The 21,048-nt window shown below is 39.3% G+C and overlaps 1 protein-coding gene across 1 annotated transcript in view; it reads right to left on the bottom strand.

Annotated features, from left to right (window-relative positions):
- MAP3K5 (mitogen-activated protein kinase kinase kinase 5) overlaps positions 1 to 21,048 on the bottom strand; it is a 148,606-nt gene that overhangs the window by 2,921 nt on the left and 124,637 nt on the right. The window contains exons 23-25 of the mRNA XM_037739239.1: positions 7,814 to 8,066; positions 2,431 to 2,543; positions 1,481 to 1,593 (exon numbers count right to left, since the gene is read on the bottom strand). Coding sequence (XP_037595167.1) covers positions 1,481 to 1,593; positions 2,431 to 2,543; positions 7,814 to 8,066 — 479 coding nt within the window. The remainder of the gene's footprint in view (positions 1 to 1,480; positions 1,594 to 2,430; positions 2,544 to 7,813; positions 8,067 to 21,048) is intronic.

Here is a 21,048-nt window from a genome sequence, read left to right as displayed (position 1 = left end):
TTAGTAGAGACGGGGTTTCACCATGTTGACCAGGATGGTCTCGATCTCTTGACCTCGTGATCCACCCGCCTCGGCCTCCCAAAGTGCTGGGATTACAGGCTTGAGCCACCGCGTCCGGCCTATATTACAACCTTTTAATGTATGCCTATGTGTTCATATAATCTTAAAACAAACAAATGATATTCGTGCTCATTACAAAAGTCTGCAGACGCCGGGGGCAGTGGCTCACACCTGTAATTTCAGCACTTTAGGAAGCTGAGGCGGGCAGATCACTTGAGGTCGGGAGTTCGAGACCAGCCTGGCCAATATGGTGAAACCCTGTTTCTACTAAAAATACAAAAAATCAGCTGGGCGTGGTGGCGTATGCCTGTAATCCCAGCTACTCAAGAGGCTGAGGTAGGAGAATCGCTTGAACCTGGGAGATGGAGGTTGCAGTGAGCTGAGATCGCACCACTACACTCCAGTCTGGGCGACAGAGTGAGAGTCTGTCTCAAAAAAAAAACAACAAAAAGTCTATATGGAGCAGAGAGGAATTAGATTATTATAGGTATAATATGGTTTGTATAGAAAATGGTTCTGAAATAAGTTCAACTAGATTCATTTTATTAAGTAGCAATAAAATAGCTGCTGCCCAGTGGAGTCTAATAATGTTGAAAATAATTAAACATTTAACAAACAGGCCTGGTATGGTGGCTCATGCCTATAACCCCAGTACTTTGAGAGGCTGAGGTGGGAGAATTGTTTGGGGCCAGGAGTTTAAGACGAGCCTGGGCAACATAGCAAGACTCCATCTCTAAAATTTTGTTTTAAATTAGCTGGGTATGGTGGTTCATGACTGTAGTCCCAACTATTCAGGAGGCTAAGGTGGGAGGATCACTTGAGCCCAGGAGGTCAAGGCTGCAGGGAGCTATGATCACTGAACTCCAGCCAGGGTAACAGAGCAAGACCTTGTCTCCCAAACAAATAAAAATTAACAAAGAATTAGAAACAAGAATTTTTTTCTGTTAGTTCTGTCTTGGTTTTTTTTCCCCATTCTTTCTGGTTTTCATTTCAAACATATAAAATTCCTAAGGATCTCGGGACCACAGAGCTTTTGCCTGCCTCATTGTCTTTGCGCACACCACAGCCCCCTGCACAAGGTTCTTCCCTTGCCTCCCTCCCACACTGCTCCCTAACATACATACAACTGGCCTATTTATTCCCCCCATTCATCCCCTTCTCCAAGAACCTTCCCCAGCCTGTTTCTCCCTGTCTAATAACACCTGATAACCTTTTTCTTCATAGAATTTGCCAGTGTCGAATCACATCTGTATTTGTGGAGTTACCTGATTATCACGTGCCTACCCTGGTCTATAAGCCTCAGAAGGACAGGGCTGGGTCTGACTTGCTCACCCATGTATCCCGTGCCTGTCATATAGCAGGCAGTCAACATTATGAAATGAAGTGAAAGAATACTTGTCCCATAGGCAGTTTTATTTACCCGGCTTATAGTGTCTTCATCAGCTCCATTTTCTCTCAGCCAGTCGGTAAGTTCAGAATCTTCAGTATTTGTGCCAGGAGAATTTAGGTGAAATACAGGCAACTCAGGAATTTCTAGAACAGAATTTTGGGAAGATATTCTTAGTTTCCCCTAATAACCCTCACAATCAACAGACATTTACTGATACTTTCCAAGATTTTGCTCTATCAGAGAATAGTTCATAGAAACAATCGAGATTGACAGTATAAATGATAAATATGAATAAAACTCAGACTAGTGAATTTACTAGTAAACAAGGAGCAAAAGCAGTAATAAAATGATACTCCTACGTTATACTTTCATGTCAATTTTATGGTTTCTTAGAATAAACTCTGTGTACCAAGATTATACTTTGTGTTTTCATGCAATAAAGATAAACACAATTAGCAGAGAACTATATAATTATAACAATCTGTTTTTCTACTATGGAAGAGCCATGTATTTAGACAAATAACTATGAATTCTGTTTCACTCTAAATGGGCTAAATAAGATTCTCCCAACCTATGCCTTTTTACTACTACATCTTTATTCAAGCCTCTTCAAGTTATAAGGAAAAGAGCTAGAATATGCAGAATATAAATGCAAAATGACAAAAACTAGTATTTTATTATAGTAATCTCATTGTGAAATCTTTAAAGAAAGACCAAAAACATGGAAAGCCCTAAATACCGCAGTAATACATAATCTCAGGAAAAGATGATTATGAATAATCTATTTTTACTGCACTTATAAGAAATGAGTTTGCTACAGTTAAAAATTGGATTTTTTTTTTTTAAAGCAATTCCCGCTTGCAGTCATGGCAGAAGAGACAAATGCTGACTTAGTCACAATTAAAACTTCTTGTTGGCTTTCTTGGCTTTTTGTGGCAGCCTGGCTGAACAGTATTACTAGAAAATTTACTGCTATTCACCTATGGGTTGGGACTTAAGCTTCAGGTGTTTAATTTCTTGGTCTTTTTCTTCAATAGCTCGATGAAGGAGTGCTTGTAATTCTTTCTCTTTCCGAACCAATTCTTCCAGTAATCTGCAGAAGAAAATTACATTGTTTGACAGGTAGTAACACAGGGTGATCTTTTATTTCTATTTTTATTTTTTAGATACAAGGTCTCACTCTGTTGCCTAGGCTGAGTGTAGTGGCCCGATTTTAGCTCACTGCAGCCTTAAACGCTTGGACTCAAGTGATCCTCCCATCTCAGTTTCCCCAGTACCTGGGACTATAGACCTGCACCACCATGCCTGGCTAATGATTCTTTTTCTTTTAAGAGACGGAGTCTCATTACATTGTCTAGGCTGGTCTCTGAACTCCTGACCTCAAATGATCCTCCCACCTCAGCCTCCCAAAGCTCTGGGATTATATGTGTGTACGTGTGCCACTGTGCCCAGTCTAGGGTAACCTTCTAGACATGAGCTATAATAAGCCAGGTACCCCGATTTTACTGAAATACAGATTCTGGTCCAATGCGCCTGGGGTGAGTTCTGAGACTATTTCTAATGAGCTCCCAGGTGACACTGATGTTGCAGGTCCACAGACCCCCATGTCCGGAAGCAAAGCTTTGGAAGACTCTGTGCTTGCAGACAAGAATTCAAAACCTCCGCCACAGATTATCTGCCAGAATCTTCAGAGATGTGTTCTGCTATTTCTTTTTACAACCATAAATGTCAAAAATATAAATATGGGATACAGGTATTAACAGACTTATATTTTACATGTATAGACGCCCATCAGAAAAGTTGGCAAATGTGCATAATATCATAATCAATGCAAATCAGAAAGGTAATCACTTTTCTTAAAGTATGAAAATTTGAGAAATAGTCATAGGTGAGGTCACCTAGAACATCTGGCATATAACAAACTCTCAATAATTGTTCATGGTTGTTGCTATAATCATGATTGTTGTTACTATCATGCTTCTCGATTCTAAGGGGGTGGGGGTGAAGCGGGTACAAGGATAGCTGTGTTCCTGGTACATTCAGTTCCTAGTTGGCATCTGATGCAGTCTCCAAAGAAACAAGGAGAAACTGTGATATTCATACCAAAGTTCTTACCCGTAGAAGGTTCGTTACGCAACTGAGAGCCAACTGGTAACCTACTCACCATTTCCAATAGAATTTCTCAAAGAAAACATTCCAAATTATGAAAAGAGATGCTCTATTTTTTCAGAATAGTATCTTAGTGGAACTTGGATTCAGAAATAATAATTTAAAATACATAATTATTAAGATTACCAAGATAAATTGTTGCATAACCTACAGCTCTTAACAAGCTCTATTTGTTTATTCTGAGTATTGATAGGTTTAACTCAAGACCATGTTCCATGGAAAAGTTTGTTCTGCTTCACTTGATATACTCAGAAGGCAGCATCGTGCAGCTGACAGACAGATCTGGGCTTGTATCCTGGTTCAGCTCTGCATTTCCTGTGTTAACCTTGGATAAATTACCTAATGCCTCTGGGCTTTAGTTTTCAAATCATTTGTGAAAAAGAAAAGTAAGCTTCCAGAAAAGATTATTGTGAGCATTAAATGAGACAGTACAGGTAAAGGGCCAAATGCGGTGCCTGGCCTTTAATAAGGACTATTCTTTTCCTTGCTGCCTCAATCCCTGGAAAAGAGCCATTCCAGGGCTCAGTGGGAAGGAAACCTTCTCAGGTTCCCAGGCTCGACCCCATTCCTACAGGACATAACGATGAAACCCTTAGATAGGAGAAGGGATCCCAGCAGAGTAGGCAGCAGAGGTAGGAAAAAGTAAAACACAATGAGAGGTAGACAGAGAAGGTGGGTGGAGGAAGACAGGTTAACAAAGACAGCTGCAGAGTAAGTGTGGTACACAATTAGGTGGATGAAGCGGCATAAACTGAAAGGTAGAAGAGGAAGCAGAGGGCTGGAGGGGGACGTCTTATCTACTCCAAAACAAATGCTATCCAAAGAAATGGGCAGCGAGCTCCATGTGAATGTTTAAATTGGCAGTTTTTTGATCTGGTTTGTATTTTTGTCCTTCTTGCTAATTTATACATATGGGATAGTGATGGTATCGTCTTACTGTTTTCTCAAGGAATACAGTTAACGTTGTCTAGAGTTTAACCTATGTTTGTCTAGACTATGTAATTTATTTTTACCTTTTGTTAAAGTGGATGAAATATGGCCTGTGAAGGACTCTAAGAACTTGCATATTTGAGTCCTCGTGGACAAACTATAACCTAACTTAACAGACAAGATTGAAAACCTAACTTAGGAGCATGCGTCTGTAACAATAGCTGAGTCTTGGCTAATCCCAGCAGCCATACTTCAACCACTCATACACTGCTGAGTGTTCAAATAAGGTGAATCACAACCTGTAACCAATCCAGCTCTTTCTGTACACTTCCGATTCCTGTACATCACTTTACTTTTTCTGTCTATAAATTTGTTCTGGCCGCAAGGCATCCCTGGGCCTCTCTGCATCTGCTGTGATTCTGGAAGCCACCTGATTCACAAATTATTTTTTTCTTGTTCAATTAAACTCTGTTAAATTTAATTTGTCTGAAGCTTTCTTTTAACACCTTAAACACTAGAACTTTAACACTGGAAGCAGAGTACTAACAGTCCACCTCATTTGCTCCAAATTCAGGTCTTAGAAGTATTTATCTTAACAACAATCCAGTCCATCCATTTTATCTCTACTTTTCATTTAGTTAGTAGGGCAATATTTTGGAATCAAGGCAACAACCGTCAGCTTTTCTGTTGCAGAAGAGTATGGCAGGATCTGCCATAAGGTCAATTTTTAACCTTGGATGGGCGGGAGTGGTGAGGTGGATTGGTGGGTAATTCCAGAAATGCAGGATGGGGAAATTAGATTAACAGGCAGCTCCTCCTGAGTTAGCATTTTGTTTTTGTTTTTGAGACAGGGTTTTGCTCTGTCATCCAGGCTGGAGTGCAGTGGTGCAATCATGGCTCATTGCAGCCTCAACCTCTTGGGCTCAAGTGATCCTCCGAGCTGAATAAACCTGATTTCATTAGTGATCATCCTAAATATTCTAAGCTTACGATTTTAATATGAGAGCAACCTTTCCTAAAAACACACTAACATTTCTTCTAGATTCATTTCATAGTAGGTATGCCTTTATATTTCAAGTAGTATTCAACTGAAGATTAGAAGGACCAATATGGACAGGATGGGTCCCTTATTTCAATCACTTGGTTTTTCTACTAAATCAGCTGCCCTTTCTTCAAATCATATGTGAAGCAGACATTGTCTCTCATCTCACTTTTCTGCAGGTGATGGAGACCATGGGAAATATTACTGAAAAAGGAAAAAAGAGGCTGATTATCTGTAGATTTCCAGATTCTAATGTAAATATGTAGAGGAAAAAGTGTAAATGTATAGGTTGTTGTAGAAACTATATAATAAAGAGATGTGAGTAAATGCCAGTCTTTTCAACAGAGATGGGCAGATGTGAAAAGCAGGCCCTCAGCTAGAACCAAGAGACCCTCAGAAGAGAAAGAGGAAGCCATGAAGAAAGTGGCCGGGGGCCGGGCGCGGTGGCTCACGCCTGTAATCCCAGCACTTTGGGAGGCCGAGGCGGGTGGATCACGAGGTCAACAGAACGGGACCATCCTGGTCAACATGGTGAAACCCCGTCTTTACTAAAAACACAAAAAATTAGCTGGGCATGGTGGTGCGTGCCTGTAATCCCAGCTACTCGGGAGGCTGAGGCAGGAGAATTGCCTGAACCCAGGAGGCAGAGGTTGCGGTGAGCCGAGATAGCGCCATTGCACTCCAGCCTGGGTAACAAGAGTGAAACTCCATCTCAAAAAAAAAAGAAAAGAAAGTGGCCGGAAGCCCTGAGGGACTGCAGATGGCCCAAGGACTGTGGACAGATGGTGGTGCCAGGGTGGTGAGCACAGGCTAACCAAATAGGCCAAGGAGAGAAGGGAAAAGAGTCGTGTCTAGGCTGCATTAGGAGAGGCAGGTCCTGTTGACATAAGCCAGGTGTGTAGACAGGAGGTTTCAGGGCCAGAAAAGCAGATATACCGGCTCTTTGGTAAACAAAGTAGCTTTACTATCTGTGTAATTCTAACCGGAAGTCATGGGCGAGAAGGGGTCAACCAAAACAGTAATGAGTGAACTTTCCTCCTCCAGAGATCACAGCAGGAGTCCAAGCAACACCACCACTCAGGACTGGGCAACAGAGGGTAACTTAGAGGCAAGTGACTAACATGGACATCTTCCATAACGAATGGGGTGTTATCCTTGGGCTCTTGCTTGAGAAGAAGAAGAATGAGGGAGACCAAGATTTCCATGAAGTCTCAGAAGAGACCCAAGTTCTTTCCCATTAAATAGTAGAGATGGCAAGAGCTGCATTTCAGAGGACAAAAGTGGGATACGAAAGTCAGAGAGCCAATCTCCCTTTATTAAAAAAGACTGCTTTATGCACATCATAGAAGATGTGTCTTATACTGTTTACTTAACCATGCAACCATGTTTCTGAATATAGGGTGAGCTTTTACTACTTGTACTCATTTTGGTATACAAGCTTGCCTTTAAAAACCTAAACTTTATGACTGCAAATAAGATATTTTTAATTTCCCTGGTGAACAACTAGAGTTTTCAATTAAAGTTTCTAAATATTTGAACAACTTTTGTTGATTAACTTAAAAAGAGTTTTTTAATGCAAACCCAGAGTCATAAAGTCAGTTTCCCACATGTCAACTGTAGGCAGCACAGGAAGTTATAAAAATTCAGACCTTGAACTGTATCAACAACATCTGCGAAGAACAGGAAACATTTGCTGTTAACTTAATAATCTGATCCTGTGGGTTCTAAACTACCAAATTATCAAAGGCAAATTATACTCCAGATATGGTACAGCGTATTGAAAATAAAATAGAATCACAAAGGTGGTCAACTGTCTTCCTTTTTAGGTTCTAAAATACAAATCTTTTGCACCATTAATTAGTTTTGTTCCCTCAACCTCGTGATCTTCCTCCCCATAAGAATTTGATTGGGCTTTCAATAACTGAGCTTTCTGTTCTTTCAGCTATCTACTGGAAGGTACATTCTGCTCTGAGCCTGTTTCTTAGTCTATGAGGCTACAATGAAGCTACTGGAAAAATCTCAGGGCACTTGCAGATGAAGAAGTAATAAACGCTGCTGAAGAAGGCTTAAAGACTAAACTAAACCTCTTTTGTTTATAAAGAAAGGCATTCAATCAAGTTTCCATGAATGGGATAAGGGAATCATATTTTGTAGACCAAAAACACATGCTCTTCAGTAAAAGTAAAAGAAAAGAAACCAACCCACATCAGCGTATGACTTACCTATTGGTTTCTATTTTCATCCTCCCAAGCTGTACATTTAGTGACCGGTGAGCACTCTGGGAATCATGGGACACAGTAGAACTGAGCGTGCTCACGCCTGAGGTAGCCACAGCATCTTCAATGACAGCCTGAGGTCTTCGAACACTTTGATTTGAAGGCTGTTCCTCATGGTCCTCTTCTACATCCAAGTCTTCTTGATCAGCAGTATCACTCTCAGATGCAAGGCTAAAATGTGGCCTTAGTTCTGTTTGGCATAATATCAATAGTAGTGTTTATAAAATATGACTCACTACCTTAATTTCTTAAGCTATGAATGCCACCCCTCCTGCCTGCTATCAATAAGATAAATATTCCAAACTCCTTTTCCAAAAGTGAGGATGGATTTCTGTGCATTCATTCAGATTTGTTCTTCTATAGAACTTGCAAAATTCACACGATATGATCTAATTCAAACAGAAAGAATGATCTAATTCAAACAGAATGATCTAATTCGAGAATGATCAATACATATTCACATTGCACATATGTGGGGAAAATGCTAGAGATCTGAAAGAAAGATAAAGATGTAAAAACCTTTTAAGAATATTTAAAAGTCTTTATACAAGGAAAGTTCATTTTCAGATTACATAATATCTGGCAACTCTTAACTTACTTACAGTTGAGGAAACTGAGATCATATAAACACACTTGAATATACAGAATGCTTTCTGCCTGTAACATCCAAAATGTAAGGGGATGCAGGGCAGGTGCTGAAAACGCCACACACAGTCTGATACTCAAAGTTAGTAAGACTATCTCTCTTTGACTATTAGACTGATTTCTAGTGTGTGTTCTCCTCTGATCTGTTGACTGACCATTGAAATTTAAACTACAAAAGTTACAAGTCTCCAACTTAAACATATTGTATAACATGAGGCCATCTGCATGTCACTTCAGAACTTGGATGATATTGTAAACCAAAAATAAAATTCTAAGTCCCCAACTGACTGAAGAACCACCTACCCCTAGGCCAAGGGGATCCCCAAGAAAACCTGAAAAGACTAGTTCAGGCCATGATGGGAAGAAAGGTCAGATATGCCTTGTTATATACCCTTTGGAGTTTAGGCACAACTGACCAAACAGCATTACCATTAAAATAAAGATCATAAGGCTGACAAAACAGACTCTTTGTGGCAATAAGATGCTAAATTCCAACCTGACTCTAGGATAGCATCCCATGACAAACAATGGGCCATAAAGGAAATCAAAGTATTTTGCCCCAAAATATATTTATTTGACATATTTGGGAATGGTCCTGCAAAGTCATCACTTGTGGGGGAAATCTGCATTCTGTAGAGAATCCCCTTCTCTTTCCAGGTCTTTTCCTGATCCAGTAGACATTCAACTAAGAGTCTTATTTTTAAGGTCCAATAAGAGATTTTACCATCTATTCTCTCTGTATGTAGCCTGTTACTTAGGGGCTTCATCTATATAACAAGAACCTTGGCTTCCACAATAGCCCTTATCTTAACTCAAGCATTTCTTTATGCTGACTTCAACTCTTCAGGCAAAGCTTAACTCTTTCAGCCAATTGCCAATCTTTGAATCTATCTATGACTTGGGACCCCAACCACCTCCCTACTTCCCAATCCCCAGCAGATGTCCCGCCTTGCTGGGCCAAAAGTATACCTTACGTATATTGATTTATCTTTGCCTGTGACTTCTGTCTCTCTAAAATGTATACCACCAAGCTATAACCCACCTAACCTGGGCACATGTTTTCAGGACCTCCAGAAGCTGTGTTACATGCCACAGTCACTCATATTCGGCTCAGAATAAACCTTTAAATATTTTACAGAGTTTGGCCATTTTTTGTCAACAATATCTTCCCATAAGAAAATATATTATAAATTGTGATTAAATCCTCAAACTTGGTCCACAAAAAGGAATTCTAGTCATAATTTAAGTGAAATCAGCATAGCAGAAACATTGGATCTTGATTCCATATGCTTTGGCACATAAACATTTATTGGATCACAGAACCTACTAAAAATCTGATGAAAGTCATGAAAACTCTCCCTAAAAGAAAAACGCATTCATGCAACATTTTGCCTACATTTCCTGACTTTACCTAGATTTTGCTATATCTGCACACATTCCCTGAAGCCTCTCCCAAGTCCATGAATCACAGGTTAAGAGCCCCTGTGTAGAGGAGGGGAGTCTAGTGGGAGAAATGGAGGACCCCATCCCACTATTCTTATGTGGGCCCTTTGGCAAGGTCACCAAAGGCCTGCCAGCCAAATCCTGTAGGTAACTTTCTGTCTTCACCCTACTTGACCTGTGGACAGTAATTTCCTCTAAATCTTTGGCTGCTGTTTCTCTTCCTCAGAGCCTTTTTATCTACTACCTGCCCCGTTTTTAAGCTGGAACCTGGGATTCTATCCTTCACTTTTTAATGTTTCTACTTTTTCTCTATAGATGAGCTCATTCAACTCCATGAAGGGTAAGTACTTCTGATATGTGGATGACAAACTCTACACCTCTAGCCCTACTCCTGTTATATCTAGAACTTCCTGGACATTACTGTTGGGTAGGTAACTTAAATTCAACAATCTAAAGAGAACTCATCATCTGTTGATCATAACAAAAACCAGAGTGTCCTCCTTCAAGACCAGGTTTACATAGACCTGGCTTTTTTTATCCCTCTTTTAAAATCTTGTATAGTGGCTTTAAAAACTGCATGACAGAAAATTTGCCATTTTAACCATTTCTGAGGGCACAGTTCAGTAGTGTTTAGTATACTAACAGTGCTATGCAACCAATCTCCAGAACATTTTCATTTTGCAAAACTCAAACTCTACCCATCAACAATTCCCCATTATTCCCTCTCCTCAGTTTCTGGAAACTACCATTCTACTTTCTATTTCTATGCATTTGACTACTCTAGATACCTCACATTGATAGGGACAGGAGACAGACAAATTCCTAGGCAGACAGGGATCAGTCTCCAGTGAAACCTGACCTTCAAGCCAAGGACAGTTTAATGCCTGAGAACCAAGCTGCCAATTCTGGATAGAGTCCACAAGCAGAGTGAGACCTTCTTTATCCATCTTACTCACTCTCTCTTAGTTGATTCCTTGTGAATGATGCCTTTTAACCAATCAAATGGTGCTTTTTCCAAGACCACCCATGGGCCAATCAACACACACTTCCCCATTCTAAGCCCATAAAAACCCCAGACTCAGCCTTACAGATGGCTACCCAATTTCAGGTCCCCTCTCAATGCTGAGAACTTTCTTTCTGTCACTCAATAAAATTCTACTGTGCTTTACCCACTCTCCAGTGTCTGTGTACCTTATTCCTCTTAATCATGGGTCAAGAACCCAGAAGTCACTGAACTGTGGGAGCGAAGGAACTGTAGCACTCCTGTTTGCCAAGCTGTGGGCAACAGGAGTAAAAGAGCTATAACACTCACTTCCACTTGTCGAACAATGGGAGAGAAGAAGCCACTGGGTGCTACTCCCTCCCACTTGAACTACAGGAGCAAAAAAGCCAATAAAATTATGGAATCCTATACTATTTGTCTTTTTGTGACTGGCTTATTTTACTTAGCATAATGCCCTCAAGGTTCATCCATGTTGTAGCATGGGTCAGAATTTCCTTCCTTTCTAAGGCTGAATAATATTCCATTGTATATATACACCGCATTTTGCTTATCCATTCAGCTGTTGCTAGATACTTGGGTTGCTTCCACCTCTTGACAATTGTAAATAGTACTGCTATGAATATGAATGTGCAAATGTCTCTTTGAGATCCTTCTTTTAGCTTTTTTTTGAATATATACCCAGAAGAGAAATTGCAGGTTCACAAGGGTGCTTGCTTCTGTCTTTAATTTCGGAGAAGCCATCATACTGTCTTCCACAGTAGCTGTACCATTTTACATTCCCAACAATAGTGTGCAAGGATTCCAATTTCTCCATGTCCTCACGCTTTACCTCTTAAGGCTAACCAAACTTCACCTCTACTCTATCTCATCTCTCTTTCCAAAATCCCATTTCTTAATTTATTGATAGTAGGAGTAAGTCAAAATCATGTGTTTTAGTTTTATAAACCCAACACTGATTGCAGGGGTTAAACAAATTAGGTTTTCAAAAACTGTTGGCAGAATGTAAGAGTATTCCTACTAGGGTTATTTGTATTTAGGAAGCAATAAAATAATTTTAAAATAATTCAAGAAAGTGTGATTCTAGATTAAATTAGAAGATATAATTAGGCCTTTTAAAACGGTCTATATTCTTAAATTTCTTTTATGATTTCTAATCTGAAATTTTTAAAATAACGTAAAAAGCTTTGTAGTCCTGTTGACTATAATCTCACTTTTAGGGATGGAAAATTTCTAATCCTATATTTCAATATCCTCTTAATTCTGTAAACTTTAAATCATCGTTTTATGTATGTATATATGACTTTAAAAATTCTCTGAAACAATTTTTAAAAAGTAGAAAACTGTAAGCTTATGCAGTGCTTTGTTATTTTGGTCTTTCATGGTAGCTCCCTGAGTACATGTCATCAGATTAGAAATTGTAAAATATGCAAATGACATAAACATCTGGTCCTTTTTCTCAAAGAGATGACAATCTAAAGGAGAACTAGGGCAAATATACAGAAGAGTGCCGAAAGCATATGCAAATATAACATAAAATTATAAGTACAAATTAATACAGCTCCAACGATATTAGATTATCTCAGGTATAGACCTAGTTATATATAATTCACATGTACATTGAGATGGTTAATTTTATATGTCAACTTGACTGAGCTAAGGATGGCCAGATAGCTGGTAAAACATTATTTTGGATGTGTCTGTGAGGGGTGAGGGTGTTTCCAGAAGAGATTAGCATTTGAATCAATGCAGTTAGTAAAGAAGATGCTGATGTCACACGGTGGAACTTCTCGGCTTCCATAACCACATGAGTCAATTCCCATAATAAATCTTCTCATATATCTCTATATATCCTATTGGTTCTGTTTCTTTGAAGAACACTAACATGTACATGTAGTAAAAGTGCTAAGGGGTAAATAAAGTACATTTGCAATGACTAAATCCAGTGGTAGTTTGCTCACTCACTGAGGGATTCATGGAGGCTGAAGGGCTTACGCAGAGCTCTGGAGGAGGGGAGCCTTAGCTTGACAGAGAAAGAAGAAGATGTATTTGACAGAGGGAAGCTCAAATGGTGGCCCAGGACCCTCTGGGAACAATGTAAAGCAGAGGGGACTGTCAGGAGAGAGCCATGTGTCAGGAGAAAGACTGGGACTCAAGGGGGCCTTTAAGCCCATGTGTGGGCAAGTGGATCCAGTGCATGTTTCCAAACCAGCATGATGAGATCAACAACAAAACTTCTCCCACTCAAATGGTTACTTCCCCAGAGGAAAATAACTAGACCAAGTTTCTTTTTCTTTTCTTTTCTTTTTTTTTTTTTTTAAGATGGAGTCTCGCTCTGTCACCCAGGCTGGAGTTCAGTGGCACGATCTTGGCTTATTGCAACCTCTGCCTCCCGGGTTCAAACAATCCTCCTCCCTCAGCCTCCCAAATAGTTGGAAATACAGACGTGTACCACCACACCTGGCTAATATTTACTTTTTTTTAATAGAGATGGGGTTTCACCATGTTGGCCAGGCTGGTCTCAAACTCCTGGCCTCATGTGATCCACCCACCTTGGCCTCCCAAAGTGCTGGGATTATAGGCATGAGCCATCATGCTTGTCCTAGACCAAGTTTCTTTTACAGAGGGTATTTCTGTTGCTTAGTAAGATCATAATACTTGTGAGGGCAGTGTATCACATTTGTGTGATGCTCCTCGTATGTACACAATGCTGTTCAATTCACATCAATGTGAACTTGGAGCATGTGCTTGATTCAGTTTAACAACTGGTGGTAATATCAAGTGCTTGAAGCAGCTTTTAACAATTATTGTTAATACAGGAAGTATGCTTACATGATCAATACTCTCACCCTAGCACTGCCATCATAGCCCCTGTGTTCAGCATTACTCCATCTGGTCACCCACAAGCAGACTGTACTAGAGGACTAATGACAGATATCTAATGCTGCCAATAATCTAAAGGCTGATCCTTTTTGACAAGTGAGAAAACAGTCTGAGAAAAAACAAATTCTTAAGGGACTTGTACGGTACTCTCTGTTCTGTGTGCTCCTTTTGGAAAAAAGATTGGATACTTTTTTTTTTTTTTTACTTTTTATTTTGAAATAATTTTAGAATAACAGAGAAGTTGCAAAAATAGGGCAGAGAGTTCCTATATAGCCTTCAGCAACTTGCTCTAGCCTTAACAGTTTATATACTTTTGGCACTATTATCAAAACCAGGAAATTAACATTGATACAATGCTATTTTTTCTTTTTTTTTTTTAGACAGAGTGTCATTCTGTCTCCCAGGCTGGAGTGCAGTGGCACAATCTCAGCACATTGTGGCCTTGACCTCCTAAGCTCAATTGATCCTCCCGCCTCAGCCTCCCTAGTAGCTGGGACCACAGGCACACACAGCCATGCCAGACTTATTTTTGTTTTTTTTTTGTAGAGATGGGGTTTCACCACACTGCCTGGGGTGACCTCAAACTCCTAGTCTCAAGCAATCCTCCTACCTCAGCCTCCCAAAGTGCTGGGATTTAGATGTTGAGTCACCACGCCTGGCTTTGATACAATACTATAATCTATGGACGTGATTTGAATTTCACCAGTTTTCCTACCAATGTCCTTTTTCTGACTGAGAATCTCTCATTACGGTTAGTTGTCATGTCGCTTTAGTTTCTTCCAATCTGTAACTAGTATTTCTTTGTTTCTCACAACCTTCACACTTTTAGGAGTATTGTTCAGGCTTTCGTACAATGTCTTATTTGGGGTTCACTGATGTCTTGTTGTGATTGGGCTGCGGCTGTGCAGTTTTGGTGAGAACACCACAGTGTGATGCCATGTCCTTCTCAGGGCATCCCATTTGGAGGCGCATGACATTGACATGTCTTCTTACTAGTGATGCTTATGTTTATCATCTGGTTAAGGGGATGTCTGCCATATTCCTTCACTGTAAAATTACTGTTTTCTCTTTGTAGTTAGTACATATCTTGCAGGGAGACACTTTGAAAACCTTTCATATATCCTGTTTCTCTGCATTCTTTTGCCTACTTTAGCAGTCATTGATGGTCCTTGCCTGCAATAATTATTGCTGTGGTATTTGCCTAATGGGGATTTTCTGTCTTTCTCATTCATTTTCATTTATCAATCGAAATTCTACTATAACAAAAAACTGACCTTTCTCTTCCATATGTTTATTTCTTCCATTATTTATATTAATATGGACTCATGGATGCTTATTTTATTCTATAAGCTATAATCCAATATGATCATTATTTTATTTTATTGTTCACATTATTCTGGCTTGGACTATTTGGAACATTTTCAGGTTGGCTCTAGTATCCTTTCAATAAATCTCCATCCTTTTTGACAATTTCTTATTCCTGGCACCACAAGGTGTTCCAGGCATTCATTCATTCATTCATTCATGACGTGGGGTCTCGCTCTGTAAATTTAATTAATTAATTAATTAATTTATGACATGAGGTCTTACTCTGTCACCCAGGCTGGAGTGTAGCGGTGCAATCATAGCTCACTGTAGCCTCTACCTCCTGGGCTCAGGATCCTCCCACTTCAGCCTCCCAAGTAGCTATGGGCATGCACCACCATGTCTGGCTAATTTATTTCAAATTTTTTAGAAGATAGGGTCTTGATATTTTGGCCAGGCTGGTCTGAAACTCCTGGCCTCAAGTGATCCTCTTGCCTTGGCCTCACAAAGCCTTGGGATTACAGAGGTGAGACACCATGCCCAGCTATAATCTTATCTTTTATTTCCCTTGCTTCCATCCTGGAATCAACCACTTCTCCAAGGAGACCTGATTCCTTTTATTGAGGAATGGCATTTGGAAACCATAATTTGGGTCTTCTCAGCAGACAGATACAGGAAATGAATGTATAGTCAAGTGCTATATAATAACATTTCAGTCAAGGCTGGATCGCATATACTACAGTGATCCCATAAGATTATACTACTATATTTTACTATACCTTTTGTATGTTTAGACACACAGATACTTACCATGGTGTTAAAACTGCCTACAATATTCAAATAGTGACACACTACACAAATTTGTAGCCTGGAAGCAACAGGCCATACCATATGGCCTGGGCATGTAGTAGGCTCTACCATCTAGGTTTGTGTAAGTCCATTCCATCATGTTACACAGTGACAAAATTGCCTAAAGACGAATTTCTGAGAACAGAGCCCTGTCGTTAAGCAATGCACGACTGTACCAGCAATGGTAGACTTTTTAAAATTTGTGATCTTCTTTAGTGTGTCTTCTGAAATGGTAGGTTAATTGTAGTATCTTATATCTAAAAGGAATTATTATCAGGGGCATTTGAAGACCATCTTATTTAGTGTAATTTCTTTATATCTTAATTACATAACAAAATCTTTCAGACATTTGGAAATTTGATGGAACTGTTAAATGGCTGAAATCACTTCATCTTGTCCACATATTTCATCATTTGTGTATTGGTATACAGTGTATATGGACTTCTCTTATTCTGAAGGAAATACAAAAAGTACGGTCTCCATGTAATTCTCTAAAATTTCCACTTTTCAAAAATGAATGTTTTCAAACAGTAACTTCCATTGAAATCAGAATCTCCTAGAGGCCTCAAAGAAACCAATTTCGTGGTGAAAGGACAAAGTCCTTTCTTTAGCAAACACTTTTAATAAACAACGTGCCTTGTTCTGCACATGGCTGATCACTGCCCACCCCTGGGACACTCCTGCAAGGACAGCTCCCTCTCCGCAACCTCCCTGTTGCTTTCCCTAAACCTAACAGAGTTTTACCTACAGTTACTTTTGTTTTTAAACTTTCTATTTTGGAAGAATATTAGATTCATGGAAACGTTGCAGAGATAGTACAAAGAATTCCTGTTTACCATCCACACAGTTCTTCCTAATACATCTTACATAACTATGGCATGTTTTTCAGAATGATGAAATTAACATTGGTATAATACTATTAGCTAAACTGTAGACTTCACTCAGATTCTCAGTTTTTCCCTAATATTCATTTTCTATTCCGGATACCATATTATATTAGGTAATCATTACTAAAAGGAAGGTTTTTTTTTAAAATTAAGTAAACAGATCATTTATATGCTATTTAAATTGTTTCAAAATATACTCTCTTTTTCCTTTCTTCATTTAAGCATCCTTAATTTAGGTTGTTACTGTGTTTAACGTGTGGTCCATACCTCTTCCTTTTGGTGATACACGCAATTCCCCGTTCATCCCATAGGTCTTTTGAATATCTAACCCCTCTATAGTACATTCCCTACAACCAGCCTTATCCTAATGATAAAGCATCTGAATATAAGCATTGTTTGACTTCCTTAGAGCATGAATTTCTTAGGTTCACATCCAGCTACTAATCATGTGCTTCAAAACCTCTATAGAATTTTTTTCTAAGTTTCTACACTGTGCAAATTTTCCACTCTAATTTGTTATAATCAGGTGAAACTCGTTTACTTATTGTTTCAAACAAATACTAATCAGAGATACGCTGTTTTCCAGACACTGTGCTGGACAGTATGCTAGCCTCAGCTCTGGTGAGGCTAACAGCCATTAAACTAGAAACAAAAGTAGTTTCAGGTTGTGATGTCAAAAATGGCTGAAAACCATTTCCAACGGAAGAGAATAATGGAGGGAGCCTACTTTAGATTTGGTGATAGGTCCAGACTCTCGGTGGCCTGAAGAATGCAAAGGTGCAAGCCACAGGAGAGGAGAGACATGGGATGGAGGTATATTCCAGGTAGAAGTAACATTCTGTTTCTTTCTTACATAAGAAATAACTTAATTTTGATCAATGTTTAACATAAAGATTGACATGGATGCTCTCACTCTCACGTCAAACACTCAAGTATTCTATGAAAAGAGAGGGAATTCCACAACTCAGAAGGGCTGACATGAATAAAAGTTTGTAGTACCATTTATAAATAACTTTAATTTAAAAATATTTCAGGGCCAGGTGCAGTGGCTCACGCCTATAATCACAGCACTTTGGGAGGCCGAGACGGGAGGACCGCTTGAGTCCAAGAGATTGAGACTAGCCTGGGCAACAGAGTGAGACCTTGTATTTACTTAAAAAAAAGAAAGAAAGAAAACTCAAATGAAAATATTTCATATTGATCTTATCTTTTAAATTTCTATTTCAGAATGCTTTATAATATAGGTACAAATTAGTACAACAGAACATGTTTCTAATTTGTTTATATAAATATATATAAAGCTGTATCTATCCATCTATCAGTTGATCAACTGCTCTTTCTTTCTACCTACCTACATACTCACCCATGCCTCCATGCATCCACCCACCACACCAACAGACACACAGGGTGGAAGAGCTTTGCTTACAATTTTTTATTAATAGGTCGACTATCAAAACATGTTGGAGGTTTTGCCTTAGAGTATGAATACACTCCTCACTTATGCCAGAAAGCCTTGTTTCATCAACACTACCCCTTTTGTATCTCACTGCCAACATAGCTGGGGCTGTGTCTAGACCAGTGATTTCCAAACTTGGCTGTGCATCAACATGACCTGGGAGTTGTACTAAACTCAGATTCTTACAGGTGGGACATGGAGGACTTTTAGGGCTGTGACAATATTCTTTATGATACTGCAATGGTGGATACATGTTATTATATATGTAGAATTCCTAGAGAATGTACAACACCAACAGTACCCTAATTTCACTACGGACTCTCGGTGATAATGATGTGTCAATGTAGGTTCATTGACTGTAACGAATACACCACTCTGTGGGGGATGTTGATAATGGAAGAGGCTATGCATGTGTGGGGCTAAGGGGTATGTGCAAAATCTCTGTACCTTCTGCTCAATTTTGCTGTAAACCTTGAACTGCTCTAAAAGACTAGTCCTAAAAAAAGTAAGATTCCTGAGTTTTATTCCCAGCAGATTCTTATTTGGCCTGAGATTGGGTTCTGAAAGCTATAATTTTAAAGATAATTAAATTGCTCAAAGCAATGAGCTATGCAATACCTCCTTAAATTGCTCAATGTACTAGCAGATTTGGGAACCACTGGGTAAAAGATGTAGGAATGTGTTTTGTGGGCCAGATATCTACATATTGAAATGCATATTTACTTGGGTCACCTGTACACTTCTTTCTTTCTCTTCATATCCAAACATATTCCTTAAAGACAGGGACGCAATCATCCTGGGGAGGCAAGGCTGCTTCAACATACGCAAGTCTATAAACGTAATCTACCACATAAACAGAACCAATGACAAAAACCACAATTATCTCAATAGATATGCAGAGAAGGCCTTCGACAAAATTCAACAACCTTTATGCTTTTACATGTTTTTACACCAATAACAGACTAACAGAGAGCCAAATCAAGAGTGAACTCTCATTCACAATTGCTACAAAGAGAATAAAATACCTAGAAATACAACTAACAAAGAATGTAAAAGACCTCTTCAAGGAGAACTACAAACCACTGATCAAGGAAATAAGAGAGGACACAAACAGATGGAAAAACATTCCATGCTCATGGTTAGGAAGAATCAATATCATGAAAATGGCCCTACTGCCCAAAGTAATTTATAGGTTCAACACTATCCCCATCAAGCTACCAACGACCTTCTTCACGGAACTGGAAAAAAATGCCTTAAACTTCATATGGAACCAAAAGAGAGCCTGCATAGCGAAGACAATCCTAAGCAAAAAGAACAAAGCAGGAGGCATCACACTATCTGACTTCAAACTGTACTACAAGGCTACAGTAATCAAAACAGCATGGTACTGGTACCAAAACAGAGATAGATACAGACCAATGGAACAGAACAGAGGCCTTGGAGGCAACGCCACACATCTACAACCATCTGATCTTTGACAAACCTGACAAAAACAAGCAATGGGGAAAGGATTCCCTGTTTAATAAATGGTGTTGGGAAAACTGGCTAGCCATGTGCAGAAACTGGACCTCTTCCTGACACCTTACGCTAAAATTAACTCCAGATGGAGTAAAGACCTAAACTAAACATAAGACCTAACACCATAAAAACTCTAGAAGTAAACCTGGGCAAAATCATTCAGGTCATAGGCATAGGAAAGGACTTCATGACTAAAATACCAAAAGCATTGGCAACAAAAGCCAAAATAGACAAATGGGACCTAATTAAACTCCAGAGCTTCTGTACAGCAAAAGAAACAATCATTAGAGTGAACAGGCAACCAACAGAGTAGGAAAAAATTTTTGCAATCTATCCATTGGACAAAGGGCTAATATCCAGAATCTACAAAGAACTAAAACAGATTTACAAGAAAAAAACAAACCCATTCAAAAGTGGGTGAAGGATATGAATAGATACTTTTCAAAAGAAGACATATATGAGGCCAACGAACATATGAAAAAATGCTCATCATCACTGGTCATTAGAGAAATACAAATCAAAACCACATTGCCAGTTAGAATGGCAATCATTAAAAAATCTGGAGACAACAGATGCTGGAGAGGATATGGAGAAATAGGAACACTTTTACACTGTTGGTGGGAGTGTAAATTAGTTCAACCATTGTGGAAGACAGTGTGACGATTCCTCAAGGATCTAGAAATAGAAATTCCATTTGATCCAGCAGTCCCATTACTGGGTATATATCCAAAGGATTATAAATCATTTTATTATAAAGACACAAGCACATGTATGTTCACTGCAGCACTGTTTACAATAGCAAAGACATGGAACCAACCCAAATGCCCATCAATGATAGACTGGACAAGGAAAATATACACCATGGAATATTATGCAGCCATAAAAAATGATGAGTTCCTTTCCTTTGTAGGGACAAGGATGAATCTGGAAACCATCATTCTCAGCAAACTAACACAAGAACAGAAAATCAAACACCACATGTTCTCACTTATAGGTGAGTGTTAACGAGAACACGTGGACATAGGGCGGGGAGCATCATACACTGGGGTCTGTTGGGGGTGGCTATGGGAGGGATATTGTGGGGTGGGAAGGTTGGGGAGGGATAACATGGGGAGAAATGCCAGATATAGGTGATGGAGGCAGCAAACCACCTTGCCATGTTTTACACATGTACCCCAGAACCTAAAGCATAATT

Source organism: Cebus imitator, unplaced genomic scaffold (genome assembly GCF_001604975.1).
Source record: "Cebus imitator isolate Cc_AM_T3 unplaced genomic scaffold, Cebus_imitator-1.0 Scaffold65, whole genome shotgun sequence".
Taxonomy (NCBI): domain Eukaryota; kingdom Metazoa; phylum Chordata; class Mammalia; order Primates; family Cebidae; genus Cebus; species Cebus imitator.
Note: the sequence above shows the minus strand (reverse complement) of the source record. Positions and strands in the feature narration are given on the sequence as shown.